We start from the raw sequence: 26187 nt of genomic DNA on the forward strand, positions 1-26187 counted from the left end.
ACTAAAACCATTTTCTGATTGTTTTACTTTGTGTGACTGGCTTATGGGACCAAAACAGCAGCTGAGACTGCTATACTACACTGTGCGTTATGCAATAACCCTTCAGAGGGCCCATCCACTTTTTTTTTTTTAGCCTTAAAAAAAACAACAACAAAAAACAAACTCTGCTGGGTTTTTTTTTTTTTTTTTTTTTTTGCTTTGGGGCCAGTAATTTGCATCATATTTGGGAGCCTTGATCTTCCCCTCATTATTTCTTCATACATCCCTGTGCTAAGCCCTGCTCTCTGGACCTACCTCTGGCTTCTGGCCTCATTGAGTTGTATGAATTTTAACAATTTCTGGTTTCAGATCTGTTTCCAACTTTTGTTTTCCCTGCTCCCTCTAGTAAACTTTGGGTTCAGACTTGCTTGGGGAAAGTATATTTTTTGTCTTGCTTATTTTTTTGTTTCTGTAAATATATTCTCTAATAACTATCCTTTACTTTCTTTGTCAAACAGGCCACCAAGCAGTTTCTTGAAGAGATTAACAAGTGGACAGTTCAGTACAACGTTTCCCCCCTCTCTTGGAATGTGGCCGTCAAGTTCCTCATGGCCCGGAAGTTTGATGTGCTCCGTGCCATAGAGTTGTTTCACTCCTACAGAGTATGTACCTCAGGGATGGACCTGCCATGTGGCACCTGGACTCTCTATGTTGCTGTTGTTTCTGCCACAGTCTACACAAACAGTGGTTCTCCCCACTCCCATTAAAAAAAAGGGGATCGGCATCTAAGAGCCCTACCTTGGAGTGAGAAAATCCTTCTGAAGATATTCAGAAGCTCCCTAAATAAATTAAAAAAAAAAAAAAAAAAAGGAGAGTGAGATAAGAGGCAGTAGGATTAGTTTAAGAGTTTAAAGCTCACTTACGCCCATTTTGTGGGTCATCTTGTTCAATATTCTTTCATTTATTCAACAGATATTTATTGTATATCTACTATGTTCCCGGTGCAGAGATGACTATTTAGAAAGAGAGTAAATAAACAATTATAGAAATGTTATGATAGGACAGTACTGGGTTCTGTGGAAAGCACATTTAATTAAGAGGGTCAAGGAAGCTTTCCTGAAGGAAATGACTTCTAAATTAAGAGTAGAAGAATGAGTAGGAATCAGACAGTAGGGGAGTATGGCAGAGAGAACAGCAAGTTCAGATGCCTAGTGGCAAGAGAGAAATTGAGCTGAGCAGAAATGCTGAGTGCGAGTGGGGGGCATGGCAGGAGATAGAGCAGCAGGTAAACAAGGCCAGATCAGAGAGTATCTGCTTTTTCTTAAGGGCAGAGAAATTCATTGAAGGTATAAACAACAGAATGCCTTGATCAGATTTGCTTACTGAAAGATTATTTTCACTGTGATTTAGAGGATGGACCAGAAGGGCTATACTGGAGACAGACCAATTAGAAGGCTGTTGTACTTACTAGGAGAGAGATGATTGTGGTGTCATTAAACGTAGTGTCAGGGGAGATAGAGAAAAAGTGGGCAGATTCTAGAAGTAAAATTGACAGGACAGAGTTGCTTATTAAACTGGTGTGAGGAAAGGGAAGTGGAGAATTCCAGGTCTCTGACTTGGGTGGCAGGGTGGTAAATGGTGGTGGCATTCACTAATTAAGAGACACTGAATGGATACAGGTACGTGGAGAGAGTAGGTCATGAGTTCAGTTTGGCCACGTTAAGGTTGAAGTGCCAATGGGATATCCAAATAGACATGTCCTCTAAGCAGTTGGGATGTGACTCTAGGGTTTGGAAAAGAAGGCTGGACTGGAAGTAGTGATTTCAGAGTGACCAAAGTAGAATATTGGAGGTGAATATTGGAGCCATGAGAATGGGTGAGGTCATCCTGGGAGAGTGTGAGGAATAGGATGATGTGTAGGGCAGAACCTCCTTTCAGACTTCTCTCTTTCTTTGGTCCAGTGTTGTTTTTTAAAGTTAAGTTTGAATGCTTTATGTAAGGCATGCACTCTCCTGTGATTCCAGCACTCATACTGTCTTCACTTGCTGCCTTGTCTCTGAAGGCATTTGAATTTGATTTTAGGGATGAATTGGGGAAGAATATAAACAAAGACCTAGTTTGTTTTATTCACCAGAGTGTTCTTAGCACTTAGCTGAGTGCCTGGCACATAATAGTTGCTCGACAAATACTGTCAGAATGAATGAATGAGTCAGTGAGTGAAATGAGTGAACAAATGAATGAAAAAAAGCCCACAAGAGACTTAGAAGGAGTAGCTGAAGAAATAGAAAAGCCAAGAGAGTATTTTTTTTTTTAATCAAAAATAGAGAATGTCTCAGGAAAAAGAGAATGTGAGTGGTCAACCTTGTCATGTAAAAGGAGGACTGAAAATGCCCATTGGATTCAGTGACTGGAAGGTCCTGGTCATTGGAGCAGGAGCTCTGGGAGGTATAGTTAGATTGGGAGGAAACGAGAGTGCAGTGGAATGAGTGTGAGGGAACTGAGGATGAGTTTAAAGAATCTGGCTGTGAAGATGAATTAAAATGAGGTCATGGTAGCTGTTGTTGGAGAGTATATTGAGGGGAGGGATGGCTCCCATTTAAGACAGGAGAGGCCTAAGCCTGGAGGATGTGTTAGGATATCTGTTTCCAGACAGTTTTGGGTGCATATTTTAATATCAGTGCTGCTGCATGTTTAAGAACTTTGACCTTGCACTGTAATGATTGATATATAGTGGTTGGTCTTCAGGGTTAGGATTCTCACTGATTCAAAGAAAAAATCCTAAGCCCAAAGGGGCTGATAAGCTGGCACTGGACAAGAATTCTGACAACACTCAGTTGGCCTAGAGGGGGGTTACAAAGGAATTCATGATTCAGTAAGCTGATTTCTAAAATCCCTTATCTCTGAGATTTGGTGGTTACATAAAGCTGTCATGGGTGTACAGTATTTTTATATTAATTCATCTTGCTTTTTTTATTTTCAGGAAACACGAAGGAAGGAAGGCATTGTGAAGCTGAAACCTCATGAGGAGCCTCTCCGTTCTGAGATCCTTAGTGGAAAATTCACCATCTTAGTGAGTATTAATGAACCCCTCTTGTAGTATCTTGTTATTTCCTTCTGTAGCTGTTCTCTTTGGACTTTGTTCCTAGATATCTTATCCTGAATCAGAGAGTCTCAACAGTGGAGAGCAGATGTGAAGTTTGGCATAAAATTATTCTAGTAATAATTGAAATAATTGAAAATCAATTGTACAGTGCATTTAGAAAAGCTTCTTCACTGGTCCATTAAGGTTAGTCAAGGCCTTTGGGATGGGTATACAATGTGTCAGAGGCCCATCCTTCCTTATTTAATGCAAGCTCTCTCCACTTAGAGACCACAGACTTTCCAGTAAGTATCCAGCAGTACTTTTAAGGCAGAGCATAGAAAACATGGTTGTATTCTATGGATTTCTCCTGTTGCTTATTTCTTTGCTATCCTGCCTGGGAAAATTAGCTAGGCAGCCAGTGTAGACCATTGTTTAATTTCTCTGTAATTGAAGAGTTGAGAGAATGTGGTTTTTTCCTACCACAGGAATATGATCCAGGGGTTGCTGAGAATCAGACATGGGATGATAAAAAGCTTTCTTCCTTTTCTGGAGCAATTGATGCAAGTCAGAGAAGTATTATCAGCATCTATTCTCTTCATAACAAACCTTTGTGCAGGATATAAGAGGGCTTCGTGATTTCTGTGATTTTCTATTTGATTTCTAAATATTTCTTGTTTTGTTTGCTCTAGAATGTTCGGGACCCAACAGGAGCCTCCATTGCCCTCTTCACTGCCAGATTACATCATCCCCACAAGTCAGTCCAACATGTGGTACTTCAGGCTCTGTTTTACTTGCTAGACAGAGCTGTGGATAGGTGAGCATGGAAATTATCTTTTGGATGTTCTACATCCAGATGGGAAAGTGACACTGTTTGATTTGATTAAACTCAGCAGTGCATTCACTATGCTCCTAGGATGTGCCCTGGGCAGTGCTATGAATGGAAAACATTCCATGTCTTTAGGGCTTGGCATGTTTCCAGGTACTATGCAGATGATGGGTATTCTGCATCTTTACCTGCTTGGCTGTATTTCAGGGTAACAGAAGCTGAGAAAGCTAGTTAACTAGCAATTCTTAGTGTATTGAGAATGACATATTGAAAGGGAATGAAGGTGAAATGACCTGTGCTGGTTCTTTCTGATCATTCTCCCCTGATGTTGAAGACCCTGTGGGGCCTCAGTTTCTTTGTCTGTAAAATAGGAATAATGCAGAGGATTTTGAGACTCAACATTCAGGAGAGAGGAGTCCAAGAGTATAAGTTAAGCAAAATCATTTTTATAAATAGGTGCATAAGCCAAAAGAACCAGCTCAGGTTGTGTCTCCCTCCCTGCTCTTATGTAAATAGTATTATCACTGTTCTATAGACAAAGGAACTGAAGCCCCAAGAAGTTTTGTGGCTCTTTTACAGTCATCACATATTGATCCAGCTAGGTCTAAGGTCCTGGTTTCTTCACTCTCGGTCAGAGCTATTTGTACCCTACTATGTTGTCTTTCTCTTTTACTTTCTTTTTTCCCTGGTGCTTGCCATTTACAGTTTGTTATTGCTCTCAATGTCATTGGCTGGTCCTCTGGGTTAGATGTGATATATCGAGGGCTAAGACCAGAGATAGTGAGAGACAACTGTGCACTTCAGTCATACTTCTGGACTTAGAGGATGGGAATAGCCAAAGGATTGTCTGAAGCGGGGCTCTCTGTCTAGTTCACTTGTTGCTGCCTTGTTAATGTTAATACTTTCATATACTTAGCTTCTGCTGTTGGTGTTCAGTGGGAGATACATCCAAACCACACACACAGCATTATTCTGAAAAAGAGAAGTTACTAAGGAGAGAGGACCAGCGGTCAGCAGCCAGTCAGAAATGTGGAATTTCGCAGTTCTTCTTTGTTATGCTTGGTCTTCAGGCATAATTTCTAGAATATAGTTCCCTTTGAAATGTTTCTTTAGCTCAGGGGAATGAATGGAAGGCTCTTTTACCAGAAAATTTAGCATTGGCTTCCTCTTTGAGCAGCTTAGAGAGTTGGAGCTCTCGTGTAGGCATGACAGTGGCCAAAGCTTGCTTTTTCCAGTGTGAGTATTGAATCCCATAGGAATACCACACGGGGAAAATGTAATTAAAACTTTGTTCTCGTGATGTCCATCCCTTTCTTAAAAACCCTCAGTGACTCCTCATTATTCAGAGGGTACATGTAAGGTAAGTAAATGTGAACCCTTTTTTTTCCGAATGAAATATTCTCACTAGTGAGTAGAAATTCTTGTTTTCCTTTGTTACCGTGAACCAGAATGGAAGAGGAGGAAACCCTTCCTCTTCACTAAATCGTCCCCTTTCTTTAAGGCCCAACTTCTGTGACTGGTTCCCTCACCACTCCAACTTGTCATAAAATTCTTTTTACTCTGACTTTAATCGCAGTTATTACTAATACCAATCATTTCGTATTTAATTATACACGGCCTTATGATGTCATTTATCTTATACTGATGTTTTTTTCATCTACTGCTAGATGGTAAGCTCCAGGAGGGCAGGGAACCTTCTTTTCAACATTATATAATGGGAAATTCCCAAATCTCCATGGTGGAGAGGAAGTGGTGTCATCAACTTTCACATGCCTTTCATTCATCTTCTTCAAAGTGATCTGTAACCAATTTTGTTTCATTGATAGCCCCTCACCCATCCCTTTACCCTAGATTATTTTGAAACAAATGTCAGGGACTGTGGTAATCTTCTTGGTGTTCCCAGTAACATCCTAGCTCAGGAATCAAACTCAGTAGGGTAGGGAAGCAATTATTCTTGGTAGGGAACTAGTGCTATTATTGTATACCTCATCTTCTGTACCCAGAAAAGTGAAAATGCTATTGCATTTGTATTTATTTCATGTGCCTTCAAAGGATGAGCAATTTCAGGTCTAGGAATATAGAACCTGCATCATTATGCACCATAGCTTCTTTTTATTAAATTCTATTTCCCCTGGCACTGACTACTCTTTGTTTTAGTATCCTGCTGCAGGCTGGAGCTGTGAGGGGAAAACCTGTAATTCTTTGAGCTTGGCCCCTGTTGAGCTTGTGGAGAAAAGGGAAGTCTCTAGATCTGGATAGTCTACTCAATGTGCCACTCATTGAACAGAATCTTTTTTTTTTTTTTTTTTTTTTAAGGATTTTCTTTTTAATTAATTAATTTATTTATTTTTGTCTGTATTGGGTCTTCGGTTCGCGCGAGGGCTTTCTCCAGTTGCGGCAAGCGGGGGCCACTCTTCATCGCGGTGCGGGGACCGCTCTTCATCGCGGTGCGCGGGCCTTTCTCCATCGCGGCCCCTCCCGTTGCGGGGCACAGGCTCCAGACGCGCAGGCTCAGCAATTGTGGCTCACGGGCCCAGCTGCTCCGCGGCATGTGGGATCTTCCCAGACCAGGGCTCGAACCCGTGTCCCCTGCATTAGCAGGCAGATTCTCAACCACTGCGCCACCAGGGAAGCCCTGAACAGAATCTTTGATCTTGGTGAATCAGTCTCTCTGGGGTCATGAAAAAAGGAGACAAGATTTAGCACTCACTTTATCATGTTAAGGGCCATTTGAAATTAAGTCTGCTGGAGAAACTTGGGTCTACTTCAGAGATTTTTTTTTAAATTAATTAATTAATTTAATTTATTTTTGGCTGTGTTGGGTCTTCCTTGCTGCGTGCATGCTTTCTCTAGTTGCGGAGAGCGGTGGCTACTCTTCGTTGTGGTGCGTGGGCTTCTCATTTCGTTGGCTTCTCTTGTTGCGGAGCACGTACTCTAGGCACGTGGGCGTCTGTAGTTGTGGCTCGCGGGCTCTAGAGCGCAGGCTCGGTAGTTGTGGTGCACGGGCTTCGTTGCTCTGCGGCATGTGGGAACTTCCTGGATCAGGGCTTGAACCCTTGTCCCCTGCATTGGCAGGCGGATTCTTAGCCACTGCGCCACCAGGGAAGCCCTACTTCAGAGGTTTTTGAAATGCTGCTTCACGGGTAGGTGCTTCTGCCTTGTATTCTGTTGAAAGGATGAAGATACGGAGGCTTCCAGGAGGTGATGCAAAAAAAAATAAGGATACAAAATAACATTGAGACTTCTGATTTCAAGAATGTGTTTTGTGTCAAAAAGTTTTCTCAATTATAAATAAATGTGAAAACTGTTGCTATCATCAGTGAGTAGTCCAATCAAATAATTTATTCTGAACAACCGTTTAGGTGTGCAGATCAGAAGCAGGTAAGGATCAGCCTTCGTGGAAGAGTGCAGCTTTGAGAAATCTTTAGGAATTAAGGAGATGGGACTGAGTAATACTTTTTGTATCTTCACATGTTCCTAACCTCAATCTGGTAATAGGCTCACTACCTCTTAATCTACTTTTTAACATACCTTCCAAAGACCATTTGTGGGTTTATTCTCTTCCTCCATTAAAGTCATAAGAGACAAATACACCATCATTGAGCTTAGAATTTTGCTTTACAGTTTTCTATGGGCCTAAAGTATTTTTTTAGTGATGGGCTTCTAGCCCACTGAATTACAAATCTGTGACCATTTATTATGTATCTGTTTGCAAGGACTGTGCTGGGGACTGTTGAGGGTTATGAGGTAAACTTTTGTTTTGGCCCTCTAGAAGAGACTCAGATGGCTACACAAAGTGGGAGTACATTAAGAGCCACAAGAAAAATCCACAGAAAGATTTATGGGGCTTCAAGGGGGTGAAGGATGGTAGTACATTTGGTGACAATTATCAGGGACACCTTCATGGAAGAGGAAACTTTTGAGTTGAACATAGAATGGTATAGAATTTGGATAGGCAGATTCAGAGATATAGGAGGAAACAGTTCAAATTTTGATAACCTAGATGCTCTGGAACATTCTCAGCCTGTTAGTTTGGTACTTGATGAGTCTGGATAAATATGCATCAATAAGTATAATTCCAATTCCAACATGTGGGGTATTCCCTCCATACCACCAAGCAATTCTCCCCCATGAACTGGGTGTTCTGCATTTCATTTCAACTCTGACACTATGTACCTGGAGATAGCCTCAGATCACACAGGTTAAAGGTTCAGTCCTAAAAGACTGTCCCCTGCCTCCTTCAGACGCCAGTGGCAAGTCCAGGTTGTCACCTCTGCTTCTGACCATAGATCAGAGGTTCCAACGCCCCCTCCTTGGGTTCGATTAATTTGCTAGAACAGTTCACAGACTCAAATGTTGTACTTAATAGATTACCAATTTATTATAAGAGGGTATAACTCAGGAACAGCCAGATGGAAGAGATGCATAGAGGGCAAGGTATGGGGAAAGGGGCATGGAGCTTCCATTCCCTCTCTGAGAGAGCTACACTCCCTGCACCTGCATGTGTTCATCAACTTGGAAATTCTCCAAATCTCATCCTTTTGGCATTTTGTGGAGGCTTCATTCATTACAAGGCATGATTGATTAAATCATTGGCCATTGGTGACTGAGCTCAATCTCCAGCCCCACTCCCCTTCCTGAGTGTGTGTGGGGGGGATGGGACTGGAAGTCCCAACCCTTTCTAGTCACGTGGTTGGTTCCTCTGGCAATCAGCCCCATCCTTAGATGATCTAAGGGCATTCTAAAAGTCACCTCATTAATATAGCAATGGATGCCTTCCTCGCTCTTCTGGAAATTCTAAGTTTTAGGAAGTTTGCCAGGAAACAGGGTCAAAGACCAAATATATACTTCTTATTATAAATTCTTTTTGTAAGGCCAGTTACAAAAGTTCAGGCCAGTTCAGGAAGGCAATTATTTCAGTCCCAGATGTGTCCCACACTCTCTGTGTCTTTGTTTTTGACCCAGGTTTTCAATTTGCCTCATCCATCTTATTACTTATAAATGTTTTCATTCAATGGTTGCTTTACAGCTTTGAAACTCAGAGGAATGGACTGGTGTTTATCTATGACATGTGCGGTTCTAATTATGCCAACTTTGAGCTGGATCTTGGCAAGAAAGTCCTAAACTTGCTGAAGGTAAGGCTGTGAAATGGCCCTTTCAACCCCCCCTTCAATGGTTAGGGTGATTTTTTTCTATTCTTTATGAGATTTAGGAATGATGTAAACTTCAGACATTATGTTCAGTTTAAAGGTCACCTGTAAATGATGACCAATATCTGCTTCCTCAGAACAAGAAACAGTCTTAAAAGTAAAGTGGGAGGAATTAAAATAAAATACACAGGAACACTGAGTCATAAAGGTGGGCTGTCTCTTTCCGGGAGTTTTGTAGAATAAGAATTAATGAAGGCTAGGTATGGCCATTGTTTATGAAAAATGTCACCTAACCAGTAACTTGCAGACTTTTTGTCTCAGTCTAGTCAGAAATATGTTTTAGATTGCAACTTAGTATACAATAGTATCAATATATGTACACTAACTATACATATACATGTAAAGTTATATACATAGATAGGTTCTTAATCTCTTACCTCAAACTCTTAGGTCCAGAGGTGTTATTTAATACTTTGAACTTTAAAAGATAACATGGTCTGTATGTCACTTTGGTATCAAATATTTCTGCAATGAAATGTATTATTCATATCATAACCTTTGGAGAAGAACAAAGGTTATAAATACCTATGGGATTTCAGGTCAGATTTTGTTGTCCCATGAATTTTTGCACCAAACTTACAAAAGAAACTAGTGGCTTTCAGAGCTGTTTAGATTTCAGAATTCGAGCATACAGCTGTATGTATGTGTGTGTACATATTTATAAAACAAAAAGTTTCACAAAACAAGCTTTACTTTTATTCTGTACAATCTTTTTTTTTTTTTTTTTATAGCTACTTTATTTATTTATTTTTGGCTGTGTTGGGTCTTCGGTTCGTGCGAGGGCTTTCTCTAGTTGCGGCAAGTGGGGGCCACTCTTCATCGCGGTGTGGGGACCGCTCTTCATCGCGGTGCGCGGGCCTTTCACTATTACGGCCCCTCCCGTTGCGGGGCACAGGCTCCAGACGCGCAGGCTCAGTAGTTGTGGCTCACGGGCCCAGCTGCTCCGTGGCATGTGGGATCTTCCCAGACCAGGGCTCGAACCCGTGTCCCCTGCATTAGCAGGCAGATTCTCAACCACTGCGCCACCAGGGAAGCCCTGTACAATCATTTTGATTATTCTGTTCTATAACATATTTTTAAAATGTTAGTCATGACCTACTAAATTGATTTCAGGACCCACTGAGTGACAACCTGCAGTTGGAAAAACATTGATCTAGGAGTCTGTGTAGTCTTTTTTTTTTTTGGCCAAGCTGTGTGGCATGTGGGATCTTAGTTCCCCCACCACGTATTGAACCCATGCCCCCTGCATTGGCAGCACAGAGTCTTAACCACTGGACCACCAGGGGAGTCCTATAGGAGTCTGTGCAGTCTTTGTTCCAGGACCTCACTTGGGAGTACTGTGGAACTAGGTGTTTAGAAGTGTTTATTTACTATTACAGCTTTACAACAGAAATTATATAAAGAGAGTATTATACTGCATGTTGTTTTCTGGGACTTCACTTGTGATTGTATTACTAAAATTCCTATTGTGGCATTTAGCTTTGATTCATTCCTTTTTATTGATGGGTGAAGGATTTATACCTTTTAATTCCTCATCCATTGATGAATATACCAGTTTATTTATCCACTTCTTTTGATGGCTCTTTGGGTCATTTTCTGATTTTTGCTATTATGAACAGTGCTGCTGTGAACATTTTTATACATGTCTTCTGGTGCATGTGTGCAAGAATATCTCTAGGGCAGTGTTTCTCAACCATTTTTCATTATTGCCTCACTAAGGAGCCTTTTTTAGACTCCCCCCACCCCCCAGTTGTTGTTCTTCTAATGAAATTTTAATACCACAGATATAATATATATATCTTGATGTACTGAATGTATTAATGTATATACCTTGATGTACTGAATGTATATCTATGCTTTATGCACAAAAAGAGTGTGTATGTTTGGGTTGTTTTTCCCATTCCCCACTCTCCTCAGAACTAATTTCACCCCCTTGGGGGTGATATCACCTCTATTGAAAATGCATGCCCTAAGGGAATTCCCTGGTGGTCCAGTGGTTAGGGCTCCGCACTTCCACTGCTGGGGGCCCGGGTTCGATCCCTGGTTGGGGAACTAGTTCCCGCATGCATACCGCAACTAAGAGTGCGCATGCTGCAACCAAGAAGCCCACATGCCACAACTATGAACCCACATGCCGCAACAAAGGATCCTGCATGCCAAAACTAAGATCTGGTGCAGCCAAAATAAATAAATATTTTTTAAAAAAAGAAAAGAAAATGCATGCTCTAGAGTATACATCTAGGAATAGAATTACTGGGTCATAAGGTCTGGGAAGATTCAGTTTTATAAGATAGTGTTTAATTGTTTTCCTAAGTGGTTGTACCCACCTGCCATGTGTAAAATTTCCACATCGTCTCCAATACATGATAATGTCATACTTCTTAATTTTTCCCAATAGAGTGGGTATAAAATGGTATCTTGTGGTATAACTTACCTCTCTCTTATTAGTGAGATTAAGTATCTCTTCATATATTTATTGGCCATATATGTTTTCTTCTGCTGCAAAATGCCTGTTTATGGCTTTTACCCATTTTCCTATCATCCATTTATGTAGTTTTGTACTAATCTATTTCTCTCTCTCTGTGTGTGTGTGTGTGTACATATACATACATATACTGTCAGTTTATAGCTTGTTTTTTCACTTTTTATAAAGTCCTTTTGACTAACAAGTTCTTAGTTTTAGTATGGTTAAATGAGTCTGTATTTTATTTTCTGCTTAATATGTTTTGCATTGTAAATCCTTCCCTATTCCAAAGTCAGAAAAAATATATTAGCTATTTTATTTTATTTTACTGCTGTACCACTGATTCCACCATGTGTATTAATGTTTTTAGTGATTTTTTTTATTGTGGTAAAATATTCATAACAAAATTTACCATTTTAACCATTTTAAATGTACAATTCAGTAGCATTAAGTACATTCACAATGCAACCCATCACCACTATCCATTTTCAAAACTATTCATCATCCCAAACAGAAACTCTGTGCCCATTAATCAATATATCCCCACCCTGCCCCACAGCCCCTGGTAACCTTTATTCTACTTTCTGTCACTATGAATTTGCCTATTCTAGGTCCTCATAGAAGTGGAATCATGCAACATTTGTCCTTTGTGTCTGATCACTTAGCATAATATTTTTAAGATTCATCCATATTGTAGCATGTATCAGAATTTCATTCCTTTTTAAGGCTGAATAATATTTTATTGTTTGTATATACCACGTGTTGTTAATCCATTCATCTGTCAAACAGTTGGGTTGTTTCCACTTTTTGGCTATTGTGAATAATGGTGCTATGAACATTGGTGTTACAGCATCTGTTTTAGTCCTTGCTTTCAGTTCTTTTGTGTATATGCCTAGAAGTGGAATTGTTGGATCACGTGGTAGTTCTACATTTAACTTTTTGAGAAGCTATTCTCTTCTAAAAATTTAAAATTTTGTTTTTGTCATTTAAGACCTTAATCCATCTGGACTTAATTTTTGAGTATGGTATGAGATGTAGGAATCTGACTTTTTTTTCCATATGGATAGCTATTTTTTTTCCAGTTTTGCATACTAAATAGTCCCTCCTTTCCACAACATAGACTTTCTACTTGTCAGTTTTAACAGAGTCACAATAACCTGGTAAGTTAATATATCATAGACAGTTTAATCATCTAACCATCTTTCTGTATTATTCAGATTGTTTTCAGGTTTAAGTAATACTATTATGATCATTTTAGCTTTTTCTTTTAAATTATTTTAAGAAAGTATTTCTAAGACATGGATTATTTGGCTAAAGATTATGAATATTCTTAATCTCTCTTATACATTACTAGGTTACCCTCCATAAAAGTGGAAAAAAATTTACCTTGTCACCAAGAAATACAAGTATCTATTTCCTTCAGCCATCCCAGTACTGCATTCCATAAATTTTCTCTTTTTTTCTTTTTTTAACATCTTTATTGGAGTATAATTGCTTTACAGTGGTGTGTCAGTTTCTGCTTTATCACAAAGTGAATCAGCTGTACATATACATATATCCCTGTATCTCCTCCCTCTTGTGTCTCCCTCCCACCCTCACTATCCCACCCCTCTAGGTGGTCACAAGGCACTGAGCTGATCTCGCTGAGCTATGTGGCTGCTTTCCACTAGCCATCTATTTTACATTTGATAGTGTATGTATGTCCATGCCACTCTCTCACTTTGTCCCAGCTTACCCTTACCCCTCCCCGTGTCCTCAAGTCCATTCTCTATGTCTGCATCTTTATTCCTGTCCTGCCCCTAGGTTTTTCAGAACCTTTTTTTTTGGATTCCATATATATGTGTTAGCATACGGTATTTGTTTTTCTCTTTCTGACTTACTTCACTCTGTAAGACAGACTTTAGGTCCATCCACCTCACTACAAATAACTCAGTTTCGTTTCTTTTTATGGCTGAGTAATATTCCATTGTATATATGTGCCACATCTTCTTTATCCATTCATCTGTTGATGGACACTTAGGTTGCTTCCATGTCCTGGCTATTGTAACTAGAGCTGCAATGAACATTGTGGTACGTGACTCTTTTTGAATTATGGTTTTCTCAGGGTATACGCCCAGTAATAGGATTGCTGTGTTGTATGGTAGTTCTATTTTTGGTTTCTTAAGGAACCTCCATGCTGTTCTCCATAGTGGCTGTATCAATTTACATTCCCACCAACAGTGCAAGAGGGTTCCCTTTTCTCCACACCCTCTCCAGCGTTTATTGTTTGTAGATTTTTTGATGACCATTCTGACTGGTGTGAGGTAATACCTCATTGTAGTTTTGATTTGCATTTCTCTAATGATTAGTGATGTTGAGCATCCTTTCATGTGTTTGTTGGCAATCTGTATATCTTCTTTGGAGAAATGTCTGTTTAGGTCTTCTGCTCATTTTTGGATAGGGTTGTTTGTTTTTTTGATATTGAACTACTTGTAAATTTTGGAGATTAATCCTTTATCAGTTGCTTCATTTGCGAATACTTTCTCCCATTCTGAGGGTTGTCTTTTTGTCTTGTTTATGGTTTCCTTTCCTGTGCAAAAGCTTTTAAGTTTCATTAGGTCCCATTTGTTTATTATTGTTTTTATTTCCATTTCTCTAGGAGGTGGGTCAAAAAGGATCTTACTATGATTTATGTCATAGAGTGTTCTGCCTATGTTTTCCTCTAAGAGTTTTATGGTGTCTGGCCTTACATTTAGATCTTTTATCCATTTTGAGTTTATTTTTGTGAATGGTGTTAGAGAGTGTTCTAATTTCATTCTTTTACATGAAGAGGCTGTCTTTTCTCCATTGTATATTCTTGCCTCCTTTATCAAAAATAAGGTGACCATATGTGCGTGGGTTTATCTCTGGGCTTTCTATCCTGTTCCATTGATCTATATTTCTGTTTTTGTGCCAGTACCATGTTGTCTTGATTACTGTAGCTTTGTAGTATAGTCTGAAGTCAGGGAGCCTGATTCCTCCAGCTCCGTTTTTCTTTCTCAAGATTGTGTTGGCTACTCGGGGTCTTTTGTGTTTCCATACAAATTGTGAAAGTTTTTGTTCTAGTTCTGTGAAAAATGTCATTGGTAGTTTGATAAGGATTGCATTGAATCTGTAGATTGCTTTGGGTAGTATAGTTATTTTCACAATGTTGATTCTTCCAATCCAAGAACATGGTACATCTCTCCATCTGTTAGTATCATTTTTAATTTCTTTCATCAGTGTCTTATAGTTTTCTGCATACAGGTCTTTTGTCTCCTTAGGTAAATTTATTCCTAGGTATTTTATTCTTTTTGTTGCAATGGTAAATGGGAGTGTTTCCTTAATTTCTCTTTCTGATCTTTCATTCTTAGTGTATAGGAGTGCAAGCGATTTCTGTGCATTAATTTTGTATCCTGCTACTTTACCAGATTCATTGATTAGCTCTAGTAGTTTTCTGGTAGCATGTTTAGGATTCTCTATGTACAGTATCATGTCATCTGCAAACAGTGACAGCTTTACTTCTTCTTTTCCAATTTGGATTCCTTTTATTTCTTTTTCTTCTCTGATTGCTGTAGATAAAACTTCCAAAACTATGTTGAATAATAGTGGTGAGAGTGGACAACCTTGTCTTATTCCTGATCTTAGAGGAAATGGTTTCAGTTTTTCACCATTGAGAACGATGTTGGCTGTGGGTTTGTCATATATGGCCTTTATTATGTTGAGGTAAGTTCCCTCTATGCCTACTTTCTGGAGGGTTTTTATCATAAATGGGTGTTGAATTTGTCGAAAGCTTTTTCTGCATCTATTGAGACGATCACATGGTTTTTCTCCTTCACTTTGTTGATATGGTGTATCGCATTGATTGATTTGCATATATTGAAGAATCCTTGCATTCCTGGGATAAACCCCACTTGATCATGGTGTATGATCCTTTTAATGTGCTGTTGGATTCTGTTTGCTAGTATTTTGTTGAGGATTTTTGCATCTATGTTCATAAGTGATATTGGCCTGTAGTTTTCTTTCTTTGTGACATCTTTGTCTGGTTTTGGTATCAGGGTGATGGTGGCCTCGTAGAATGAGTTTGGGAGTGTTCCTCCCTCTGCTATATTTTGGAAGAGTTTGAGAAGGATGGGTGTTAGCTCTTCTCTAAATGTTTGATAGAATTCGCCTGTGAAGCCATCTGGTCCTGGGCTTTTGTTTGTTGGAAGATTTTTAATCACAGTCTCAATTTCAGTGCTTGTGATTGGTCTGTTTATATTTTCTATTTCTTCCCAGTTCAGTCTCAGAAGGTTGTGCTTTTCTAAGAATTTGTCCATTTCTTCCAGGTTGTCCATTTTATTGGCATAGAGTTGCTTGTAGTAATCTCTCATGATCCTTTGTATTTCTGCAGTGTCAGTTGTTACGTCTCCTTTTTCATTTCTAATTCTATTGATTTGAGTCTTCTCCCTTTTTTCTTGATGAGTCTGGCTAATGGTTTATCAATTTTGTTTATCTTCTCAAAGAACCAGCTTTTAGTTGTTTTGATCTTTGCTATTGCTTCCTTCATGTCTTTTTCATTTATTTCTGTTCTGATCTTTATGATTTTTTTTCCTTCTGCTAACTGTGGGGTTTTTTTGTTCGTCTTTCTTTAATTGCTTTAGGTGTAAGGTTAGGTTGTTTATTTGAGATGTTCCTTGTTTCTTGTATTGCTATAAACTTCCCTCTTAGATCTGCTTTTTCTGCATCCCATAGGTTTTGGGTCATCATGTTTTCATTGTCATTTGTTTCTAGTTATTTTTTTATTTCTTCTTTGATTTCTTCAGTGATCTCTTGGTTATGTAGTAGTGTACTGTGTAGCCTACAGGTGTTTGTATTTTTTTCAGATTTTTTCCTGTAATTGATATCCAGTCTCATAGAGTTGTGGTCGGAAAAGATACTTGATACGATTTCAGTTTTCTTAAATTTACCAAGACTTGATTTGTGACCCAAGATACGATCTATCCTGGAGAATATTCCATGAGCACTTGAGAAGAAAGTGTATTGTGTTGTTTTTGGATGGAATGTCCTATAAATATCAATTAAGTCCATCTTGTTTAATGTATCATTTAAAGCTTGTTTTTCCGTATTTATTTTCGTTTTGGATGATCTGTCCATTGGTGAAAGTGGGGTGTTAAAGTCCCCTACTATGATTGTGTTACTGTTGATTTCCCCTTTTATGGCTGTTAGCATTTGCCTATGTATTGAGGTGCTCCTATGTTGGGTGCATAAATATTTACAATTTTATATCTTCTTCTTGGATTGATCCCTTGATCATTATGTAGTGTCCTTCTTTGTCTCTTGTAATAGTCTTTAAAGTCTCTTTTGTCTGATATGAGAATTGCTACTCCAGCTTTCTTTTGATTTCCATTTGCATAGAATATCTTTTTCCATCCCCTCACTTTTAGTCTGTTATGTGTCCCTAGGTCTGAAGTGGTTCTCTTGTAGACAGCATATATACGGGTCATGTTTTTGTATCCATTCAGCCAGGAGGTGTCTTTTGGTTGGAGCATTTAATCCATTTACATTTAAGGTAGTTATCAATATGTATGTTCCTATTACCATTTTCTTAATTGTTTTGGGTTTGTTATTGTAGGTCTTTTCCTTCTCTTGTGTTTCTTGCCTAGAGAAGTTCCTTTAGCATTTGTTGTAAAGCTGGTTTGGTGGTGCTTTATTCCCTTAGCTTTTGCTTGTCTGTAAAGGTTTTAACTTCTCTGTCGAATCTGAATGAGATCCTTGCTGGGTAGAGTAATCTTGGTTGTAGGTTTTTCCCTTTCATCACTTTAAATATGTCCTGCCACTCCCTTCTGGCTTGCAGAGTTCCTGCTGAAAGATCAGCTGTTAACCTAATGGGGATTCCCTTGTGTGTTATTTGTTGTTTTTCCCTTGCTGCTTTTAATATTTTTTCTTTGCATTTAATTTTTGATAGTTTGATTAATATGTGTCTTGGCGTGTTTCTCCTTGGATTTATCCTGTATGGGACTCTCTGTGCTTCCTGGGGTTGATTGACTATTTCCTTTCCCATATTAGGGAAGTTTTCAATGATAAATCTCTTCAAATATTTTCTCAGTCCCTTTCTTTTTCTCCTCTTCTTCTGGGATCCCTATAATTCGAATGTTGGTGCGTTTAATGTTGTCCCAGAGGTCTCTGAGACTGTCCTCAATTCTTTTCATTCTTTTTTCTTTATTCTGCTCTGTGGTAGTTATTTCCACTATTTTATCTTCCAGGTCACTTATCCGTTCTTCTGCCTCAGTTATTCTGCTATTGATTCCTTTTAGAGTATTTTTAATTTCATTTCTTGTGTTGTTCATCATTGTTTGTTTGCTCTTTAGTTCTTTTAGGTCCTTGTTAAACATTTCTTGTATTTTCTCCATTCTAGTTCCAGGATTTTGGATCATCTTTACTATCATTACTGTGAATTGTTTTTCACGTAGACTTCCTATTTCCTCTTCATTTGTTTGGTCTGTTGGGTTTTTAACTTGCTTCTTCATCTGCTGTGTGTTTCTCTGTCTTCTCATTTTGCTTAACTTACTGTGTTTGGGATCTCCTTTTCGCAGAGTGCAGGTTCGTAGTTCCCGTTGTTTTTGGTGTCTGCCCCCAGTGGCTAAGGTTGGTTCAGTGGGTTGTGTAGGCTTCCTGGTGGAGGAGACTGGTGCCTGTGTTCTGGTGGGTGAGGCTGGATCTTGTCTTTCTGGTTGGCGGGACTGCGTCCAGTGGTGTGTTTTGGGGTGTCTCTGACCTTATTATGATTTTAGACAGCCTCTCTGCTAATGGGTGGGGTTGTGTTCCTGTCCTGCTCGTTGTTTAGCATAGGGTGTCCAGCACTATAGCTTGCTGGTCGTTGAGTGGAGCTGGGTCTTAGCATTGAGTTGGAGATCTCTGGGAGAGTTTTCGCTGTTTGATATTACGTGGAGCCAGGAGGTCTCTGGTGGACCAGTGTCCTGAACTCGGCTCTCCTACCTCAGAGGCACAGGCCTGACACCCGGCCGGAGCACCAAGACCCGGTCAGGGTGCGCGGGACGGCTTCATCCAGGGGCACCTGCGGCCAGGCAGGGCACACGTGACCGGCGTAGTCACCGAGAGGGCGAGTCCGCCCGCCTGCCTGCCGGTCCCGTCCCCTTCCCTCTGACTGCCTGAGCGGGTGCAGTGTCGCTTCCTCCAGACGGAGTCCGGGAATCCCACCTCCCTTTGCTCTTTTTTTGAATTTAGAAGTTCTAAAATAATAACATCCTTTTTTTTGTTGTTTGAACTCCTTTAAATAATAACATTGTAGTATCTTTTTTTCAAATGTTCTTTTGCTGTTTATGTGTCCTCCTTTATCTGGTTCAAAATAATGAAACTACTGTAGATGTTTTGTTGTTGTTTTGCTATATTAAGTTCAAAGAGAATGAAATAAAAGTTTGGTTGCCTTAAAATCCATATCATGTTTTCCTTAGTGACTTACTGCTCTGTCATTGGGAACAGATAAAATTTTAAATATAGTCCCCTACCATCCTCATTCTCGTGAAAGTTGTAAGTAGAAGTTTAATGCACAATCTCACACTTAAGATTTCTTTTTTAAATTAATTAAATAATTATTTATTAAATTAAAATTTTTTTTAAATTTTAAACTTTTTGGCCACCCTGTGGGATCATAGTTCCCAGACCAGGGATAGAACTTGTGCCCCCTGCAGTGCAAGTGTGGAATCTTAACTGGTAGACCACCAGGAAAAGTCCCCCAGATTTCTATTTAGTATGAATTAATTTCCAGTAGTTACTGTGGTGAGGATTTGGATCAAAATGTGACACTGGAATAAAAGTGTAAATCATCTTTGACTTCTTAAGTTGCTCTGAGTAGATTTTCCCCATCTTAGTAAATTTCTTTTTTTTCTTGTTTTTTTTAATTTAATTTTATTTTTGGCTGCATTGGGTCTTCGTTGCTGCACATGGGCTTTCTCTAGTTGCAGTGAATGGGGGACTACTCTTCCTTGCAGAGCTCAGGCTTCTCATTGTGGTGGCTTCTCTGTTTTTGTTTTTTTTTTTGAATTTTATTTAATTTAATTTTTATACAGCAGGTTCTTATTAGTTATCTATTTTATACATATTAGTATATATATGTCAATTCCAACCTCCCATGATGGCTTCTCTTGTTTCGGAGCACAGGCTCTAGGCTTGTGGGCTTCGGTAGTTGTGGCATGCGGGCTATAGAGCGCAGGCTCAGTAGTTGTGGCGCATGGGCTTAGTTACTCCGCGGCATGTGGGATCTTCCTGGACCAGGGATTGAACCCGTGTCCCCTGCCATTTTTTTTGTGTTGTTATAAAAAGGCTTCAGTGAACATCATTTTATATACATTTTTGTATATTTGACCCATAATTTCTTCAGGATAAATTGCTATAAGCAGATTTTTAGGGTCAAAATATAGGCATATTTAAAGTTTTGATAAATATTGCCAAATAGTCCACTAAAAATTTAGTTCAAATTTATACTCCCATCAACATCCTGTTCACCAGAGTCTCATCATCACTGATTATTTGGATTTTAATCAACTCATGTCTTTATTTGGTATTTTCTTATTAGTGATTAACTTTAGCATATTTTCATGTTTACCATCAATAAGTATTTCTTAAAAATATTTTTCTTCTCATAAATTCTACCCATTTTTTTCTTTTCTTTTTAAATAAATTTATTTATTTATTTTTGGCTGCATTGGGTCTTTGTTGCTGTGCGTGGGCTTTCTCTAGTTGCGGCGAGTGGGGGCTACTCTTTGTTGTGGTGTGCGGGCTGCTCATTGCGGTGGCTTCTCTTGTTGCGGAACATGGGCTGTAGGTGCGTGGGCTTCAGTAGTTCTGGCACACGGGCTCTAAAGTGCAGGCTCAGTAGTTGTGGCGCACAGGCTTAGTTGCTCCGCAGCATGTGGGATCTTCCTGGAGCAGGGCTCAAACCCATGTCCACTGCATTGGCAGGTGGATTCTTAACCACTGCGCCACCAGGGAAGTCCTTACCCAATTTTCTATTGAAGTGTTTGTCTCATCGATTTACAAGATTTGTTATTAAGAATATTAAGAGTATTGTTAAGTATGTGTTACCAGCATTTTTGCAGTTTATAATTTGTTCAACTTTATGGTGTCTTCTGTCATACTACTATGTTTTCTTAAGTTTTCATTATCGTTTTAATATACTATATTACATGTAGTATATTTAATAATATATCATATTATATATGGTGCATAATATTATGGACAAAATAATTTGTTTTCTAATAGCTGTCCTGGCAACATTTATTAACTAATACATTTATTTCCCTACTCATTTGGGATAACACCTTTATCTTATACTTAATTTCCATATGGTAAGTATGTCTGTTTCTGGACTCCCTGTTCTGTTGATCTAGGCATCTAGACCAACATATTCACTTTTTAATTTATTGTAGCCTTATAATAAAGTTTAATATCTTATACAACAAGCTTCCCTGTATTCTTTTATTTCTAAAAGTTGTTTTGACCTTTTTGCACTTTTACTCTTTTACATGCACTTTCATTTGCTTTTATTTAAATTTTTACTGATATATAACATGCATACTAAAAACAAACTTTATAACTAGTTTTTATAAATTATAAGAGCAATTAAAAAGTAATTCAAGGAAAAGTCTCTGACCACTCCCTCACACACCCCAGTGCCATTCCCCAGAGATAACCACTTATTCAAAATTATAAATCTGATGAGAAAATATTTTTAAAAATCAACATCTTTTGATTAGATGGATGTTAGAGTCATTCAGTCAAGTTCTGGAAGATAAAACACTTCGGGATTTAATTTGGATATAATGAATTGATAATTTAAGGAGAATTGACATCTTTACAGCGTCATCTTCTCCTGTCCGGGAATGCTATGTTTTGTTTTATGGATTTTTTTTAAGTCTTTTGTTATGTCTTTCAATAAGATTTTAAAATTATGTGTCTTCCATGTTTCTTATGACGTATATTCCTAGGCTAAAAAAATGTATACGTGTATATGTATGTATAAACGTAGCAGACACCAAGGATAAATCATCTTTTTTGTATGACCAGTGACTTACAGGGGGAGAGAGACAGGGAAAGAGATGGTGCTTGTGTGCACAAGTGCTGTTATAAACCAGAGGCTTTTTTTTTTTTTTTTTTTTTAATTAATTTATTTATTTTTGGCTGTGTTGTGTCTTGGTTGCTGTGCGGGCTTTCTCTAGTTGCGGTGAGTGGGGGCTACTCTTTCTTGCAGTGCGGAGGCTTCTTACTGCGGTGGCTTCTGTTGTTGCAGAGCACGGGCTCTAGTCGCGCGGGCTTCAGGAGTTGTGACACACAGGCTCAGTAGTTGTGGCTCACGAGCTCTAGAGCACAAGCTCAGTAGTTGTAGCACCAGTGCTTAGTTGCTCCGCGGCATGTGGGATCTTCCCGGACCAGGGCTGCAACCCTTGTCCCCTGCATTGGCAGGCGGATTCTTAACCACTGCACCACCAGGGAAGCCCCCAAACCAGAGGCTTTTTACCATTATACTTTTATGCTGATTATTATTTATAGGGTGGCTAATTTTTTCATATTTATCTTTTATACTTTAAAATACTATTATAATTTGTATTTATCTTTTGTACTTTAAAATGCTATTATAATACTTCAAAATACTACTATAGGGACTTCCCTGGTGGCGCAGTGGTTAAGAATCCGCCTGCCAATGCAGGGGACACGGGTTTGAGCCCTGGTCCGGGAAGATCCCACATGCCGCAGAGCAACTGGGCCCGTGCGCTGTGGCTGCTGGGCCTGTGCTCTGGAGCCCGTGAGCCACAACTACTGAGCCCGCGTGCCACAACTACTGAAGCCTGCGCTCCTAGAGCCTGTGTTCCACAACAAGATAAGCCACTGCAATTATAAGCCTGTGCACCACAACGAAGAGTAGCCCCCACTCACTGCAACTAGAGAAAGCCCCCATGCAGCAACAAAGACCCAACACAGCCAAAAAAAATAAATACTAGTATAGGGGGGACTCCCCTGGTGGTCCAGTGGTTAAGGATCTGACTTCCACTGCAGGGGACGTGGGTTCGATCCCTGGTCGGAGAGCTAAGATCCCACATGCCGCAGGGCAACTAAGCCTGCACGCCACAACCAGAGAGCCCGTGTGCCACAACTAGAGAGCTCGCGTGCCACAACTACTGAGCCTGTGCGCTCTGGAGCCTGCACACCACAACTAGAGAAGGCTGCATGCCACAATGAAGCCAAAAATAAATAAATAAAAAAATTAAAAAAAAAATACTATTATAATCTAACTGGGAATAATTTCTTCCCAGTTAGAATACCAGTATTATTCAGTATCCCTGTCTATGAGAAGTGCTGGAATATTGAGAAACTGAATGAAACTAAGAGCTATGGGTTAAGAAGGAATAATTTTTCATTCTTATGCCTGTGGAGATCAGGGTGTCTCTTTTCTTTTAGACCTCATTTGCCCTTGTGCCTGCTAGATCATATTGATTGATTGAATGAATGAATACATAAATAGATGAAGAGATGAGTGGAAAATCAATGATTATAAACACACAGATATCAGAATAAAGGAAAGATTATGAGAAATGTTTCATGTTCATTTTATTCGTGATCTAATTGTTCCTTAAAGTTTTAATAATCAGAACTTAAGGATGCACACGTGTATGCTGACAAGAACAGTCAGAGTAGTTTTGATCCATAAAGCTTATATTGACAACATAACATTGTTACTTTTATTTTTTATTTTATTTATTTGTTTCACAAATAAGAGTTTCTTTGAAAATGCAGCATTGTGCTGACAATAAAAATCATAGAGAACTCATGTGATCAGGGAAATATAATCACAGGAAAAAATGGTAAGGAGATATCCATCTGTTATCAAAGTTTCCTTTGAGATTCCTCTTTCAGATCTGCAGGAAGACTTGAGAAACTTTAGGGTATTTCTTACTAATGTAACCAGAAGTCCTGAAGTCTTTCTCTGTCATTAAATGGGTCCAGATCAAATAACTCAAAGCCCATGCATTTAAATGTGCAGATTCCAGCACACTCACCTATAATTCTGAGGTGTGCCAGGCCAAACTTTTGTTCCTCTCTGTTTCTCCATAACATGATTACTTTTAAATGTAAATCAGCTTTTAATTTCTTTCTTTCTTTTTAAAAAAATTTTATTGGAGTTTAGTTGATTTACAATGTTGTGTTAGTTTCAGGTATACAAATCAGTTATATTGATACATCTATATATGTCCACTCTTTTTTTTTTTTTGGATTCTTTTCCCATGTAGGCCATTACAGAGTATAGAGTTCCCTGTGCTATACAGCAGGTTCTTATTATCTATTTTCTATATAGTAGTGTGTATATATCAATCCCAATCTCCCAATTTATCCCTCTCCCCGCTTCATCCCCTGGTAACCATAAGTTTGTTTTCTACATCCGTGACTCTACTTCTGTTTTGTAAATAAGTTCATTTGTACACTTTTTGTAGATTCCACATATAAGCGATATATGATATTTGTCTTTTTGTGTCTGACTTACTTCACTCAGTATGACAATCTCTAGGTTCATCCATGTTGCTGCAAATGGCATTATTTTGTTTTTTTTTATGGCTGAGTAATATTCCATTATATATATATATGTGTACCACATCTTCTTTATCCATTCCTCTGTTGATGGGCATTTAGGTTGCTTCCATTTCTTTTTTTTTTTTTATAAATTTATTTTTGGCTGTGTTGGGTCTTCGTTTCTGTGTGAGGGCTTTCTCTAGTTGCGGTGAGCGGGGGCCACTCTTCATTGTGGTGCGCGGGCCTCTCACTATCGCGGCCTCTCTTCTTGCGGAGCACAGGCTCCGGACACGCAGGCTCAGTAGTTGTGGCTCACGGGCCCAGTTGCTCCGCGGCATGTGGGATCTTCCCAGACCAGGGCTCAAACCCGTGTCCCCTGCATTGGCAGGCAGATTCTCAATCACTGCACCACCAGGGAAGCCCCCATTTCTTTCTTTTTAACCACTTTTTCTCTAGCTACTAAGTGAAACCTGAATTAAGCTATAGACTCCCCCTGCTGGGTAAGAATGGTGAGAAGAGCAAAAAACCTAAACTTTGTACTTGAACAGTCAAAGGTCCCATTAGGCACTGTTGCAGTGCCCTAATTGGTATTTTTAAATCCTTGTATTGTTCTCCACAGGGAGCTTTTCCAGCTCGTTTGAAGAAAGTGCTGATTGTGGGAGCACCCATATGGTTCCGAGTGCCCTATTCCATCATCAGCCTCCTTCTGAAGGACAAAGTCCGGGAGAGGGTAAAGGAAGCTAACTTAATTTTATTTGGAGGTGGGATACATACATTTCCATCTCTACTGCTGAAACCTGCCAATTAATTTTCTACCTTCAAAAAACCTTCCTGGCTTGTTTCTCTTTCTGCTTCTGTTAGTGTGTTCACTTATATTCTCTGCTTTATTCTTTACTCAGCCCAGTATAGGCTGCCTTTCTTACTGTACAAGTTCCTTGAAGTTAGGACCTGGACATAGTTTGGGCACTTCCCCTGTATGTAGCACCTTGCATGCAGATAGTATCGAAGGAATGTGTCCCATGAGTGACTTAGAGATAGCTACTACTTCCAAAATTTAGTCCTGTGGCTCTACAGGCTTTTAATATTTAACAACTTCTAATATAATTACATCAGTAGAACTGGTGTTTGAATTTGTTCAACTGGAAATATTCAGTCCCCTTGACCACCACGGTGGTGGAGGAGACTCTCAATTTCTCTTTTACTTTTATTCCTGGCATTTTCTCTTAAAACAGCTTGTTGCTTCCCAACTTCAAAAGCGTTGTCTAAAATTATCTTGATTCTATTATCATCCCCTGAGTATTCCAGGATGGAAAGATTATGGTTTCAGTCATTTACTCATTCATTTCTCACCCTTGAAAGAAAGGGTATATGAAACATTGGTATAATAAAATAAGATAATAATGTTGTAAAATATTATCAGAGGGTTTTTTTTTTAGTATGAGATTATATGAATAATAACAATACAGATCTTTGTAGCTGAGGCGACTTGGGTTGGAGAGGGGAAACTAAAGATGTTCGGTTCTGCGGAAGCTACTTAGTGACCTAGTGACCCTAGAGTAGGAGATGTCTTTCCTAAGATAACTCTTTGAGAGGACTCCTTAGGCAAGTTCTTAACACTTGAATTATATACAAGGATATACATGCATGTATGAACTCAAAATATATTGAGCACCTTTACAGTCCAGGCTCTGGGCCCTGGGAATTAAAAGTTGAGTGAGATAGCCCTTATTCCTGAGGAGCTTATGGTCATGAAAGGGGACACAGACATGTTCAGAGGACTGTGGCTCTGAGAAACACAGAGGAGAATGTTGTCTCAGACTGTCAGGGAGGGCTTCACAGAAGAGGTTGAGCTATAAGCTCATCCTTGAAGAGGCCAAAGAGGAAAAGCGGGCATTCCAGGAAGCAGCATTCCAGGAAGAGGCAACAGCAAGCAAGGCAAACATTCCCATTCCACACAGATTCCAAAAAAAACCAACTAGGCTAATTTGGTCCAGTATGGCTGTGTCCAAGCAGAGAGAGGAATTAAGTATTACAATTACTTCTCTAGCATTTTTCCTGGGCAACCCAG

At 39.2% G+C, this 26187-nt stretch overlaps 1 protein-coding gene across 1 annotated transcript in view; it reads left to right on the top strand.

Annotated features, from left to right (window-relative positions):
- The window catches only part of PTPN9 (protein tyrosine phosphatase non-receptor type 9), an 82137-nt gene that overhangs the window by 35761 nt on the left and 20189 nt on the right, over nt 1-26187 (top strand). The window contains exons 2-6 of the mRNA XM_057542635.1: nt 498-641; nt 2960-3049; nt 3751-3875; nt 8917-9022; nt 24739-24849. Of these exons, the coding sequence (XP_057398618.1) occupies nt 498-641; nt 2960-3049; nt 3751-3875; nt 8917-9022; nt 24739-24849 (576 nt within the window). The remainder of the gene's footprint in view (nt 1-497; nt 642-2959; nt 3050-3750; nt 3876-8916; nt 9023-24738; nt 24850-26187) is intronic.

Source organism: Balaenoptera acutorostrata, chromosome 3 (genome assembly GCF_949987535.1).
Source record: "Balaenoptera acutorostrata chromosome 3, mBalAcu1.1, whole genome shotgun sequence".
Taxonomy (NCBI): Eukaryota; Metazoa; Chordata; class Mammalia; order Artiodactyla; family Balaenopteridae; genus Balaenoptera; species Balaenoptera acutorostrata.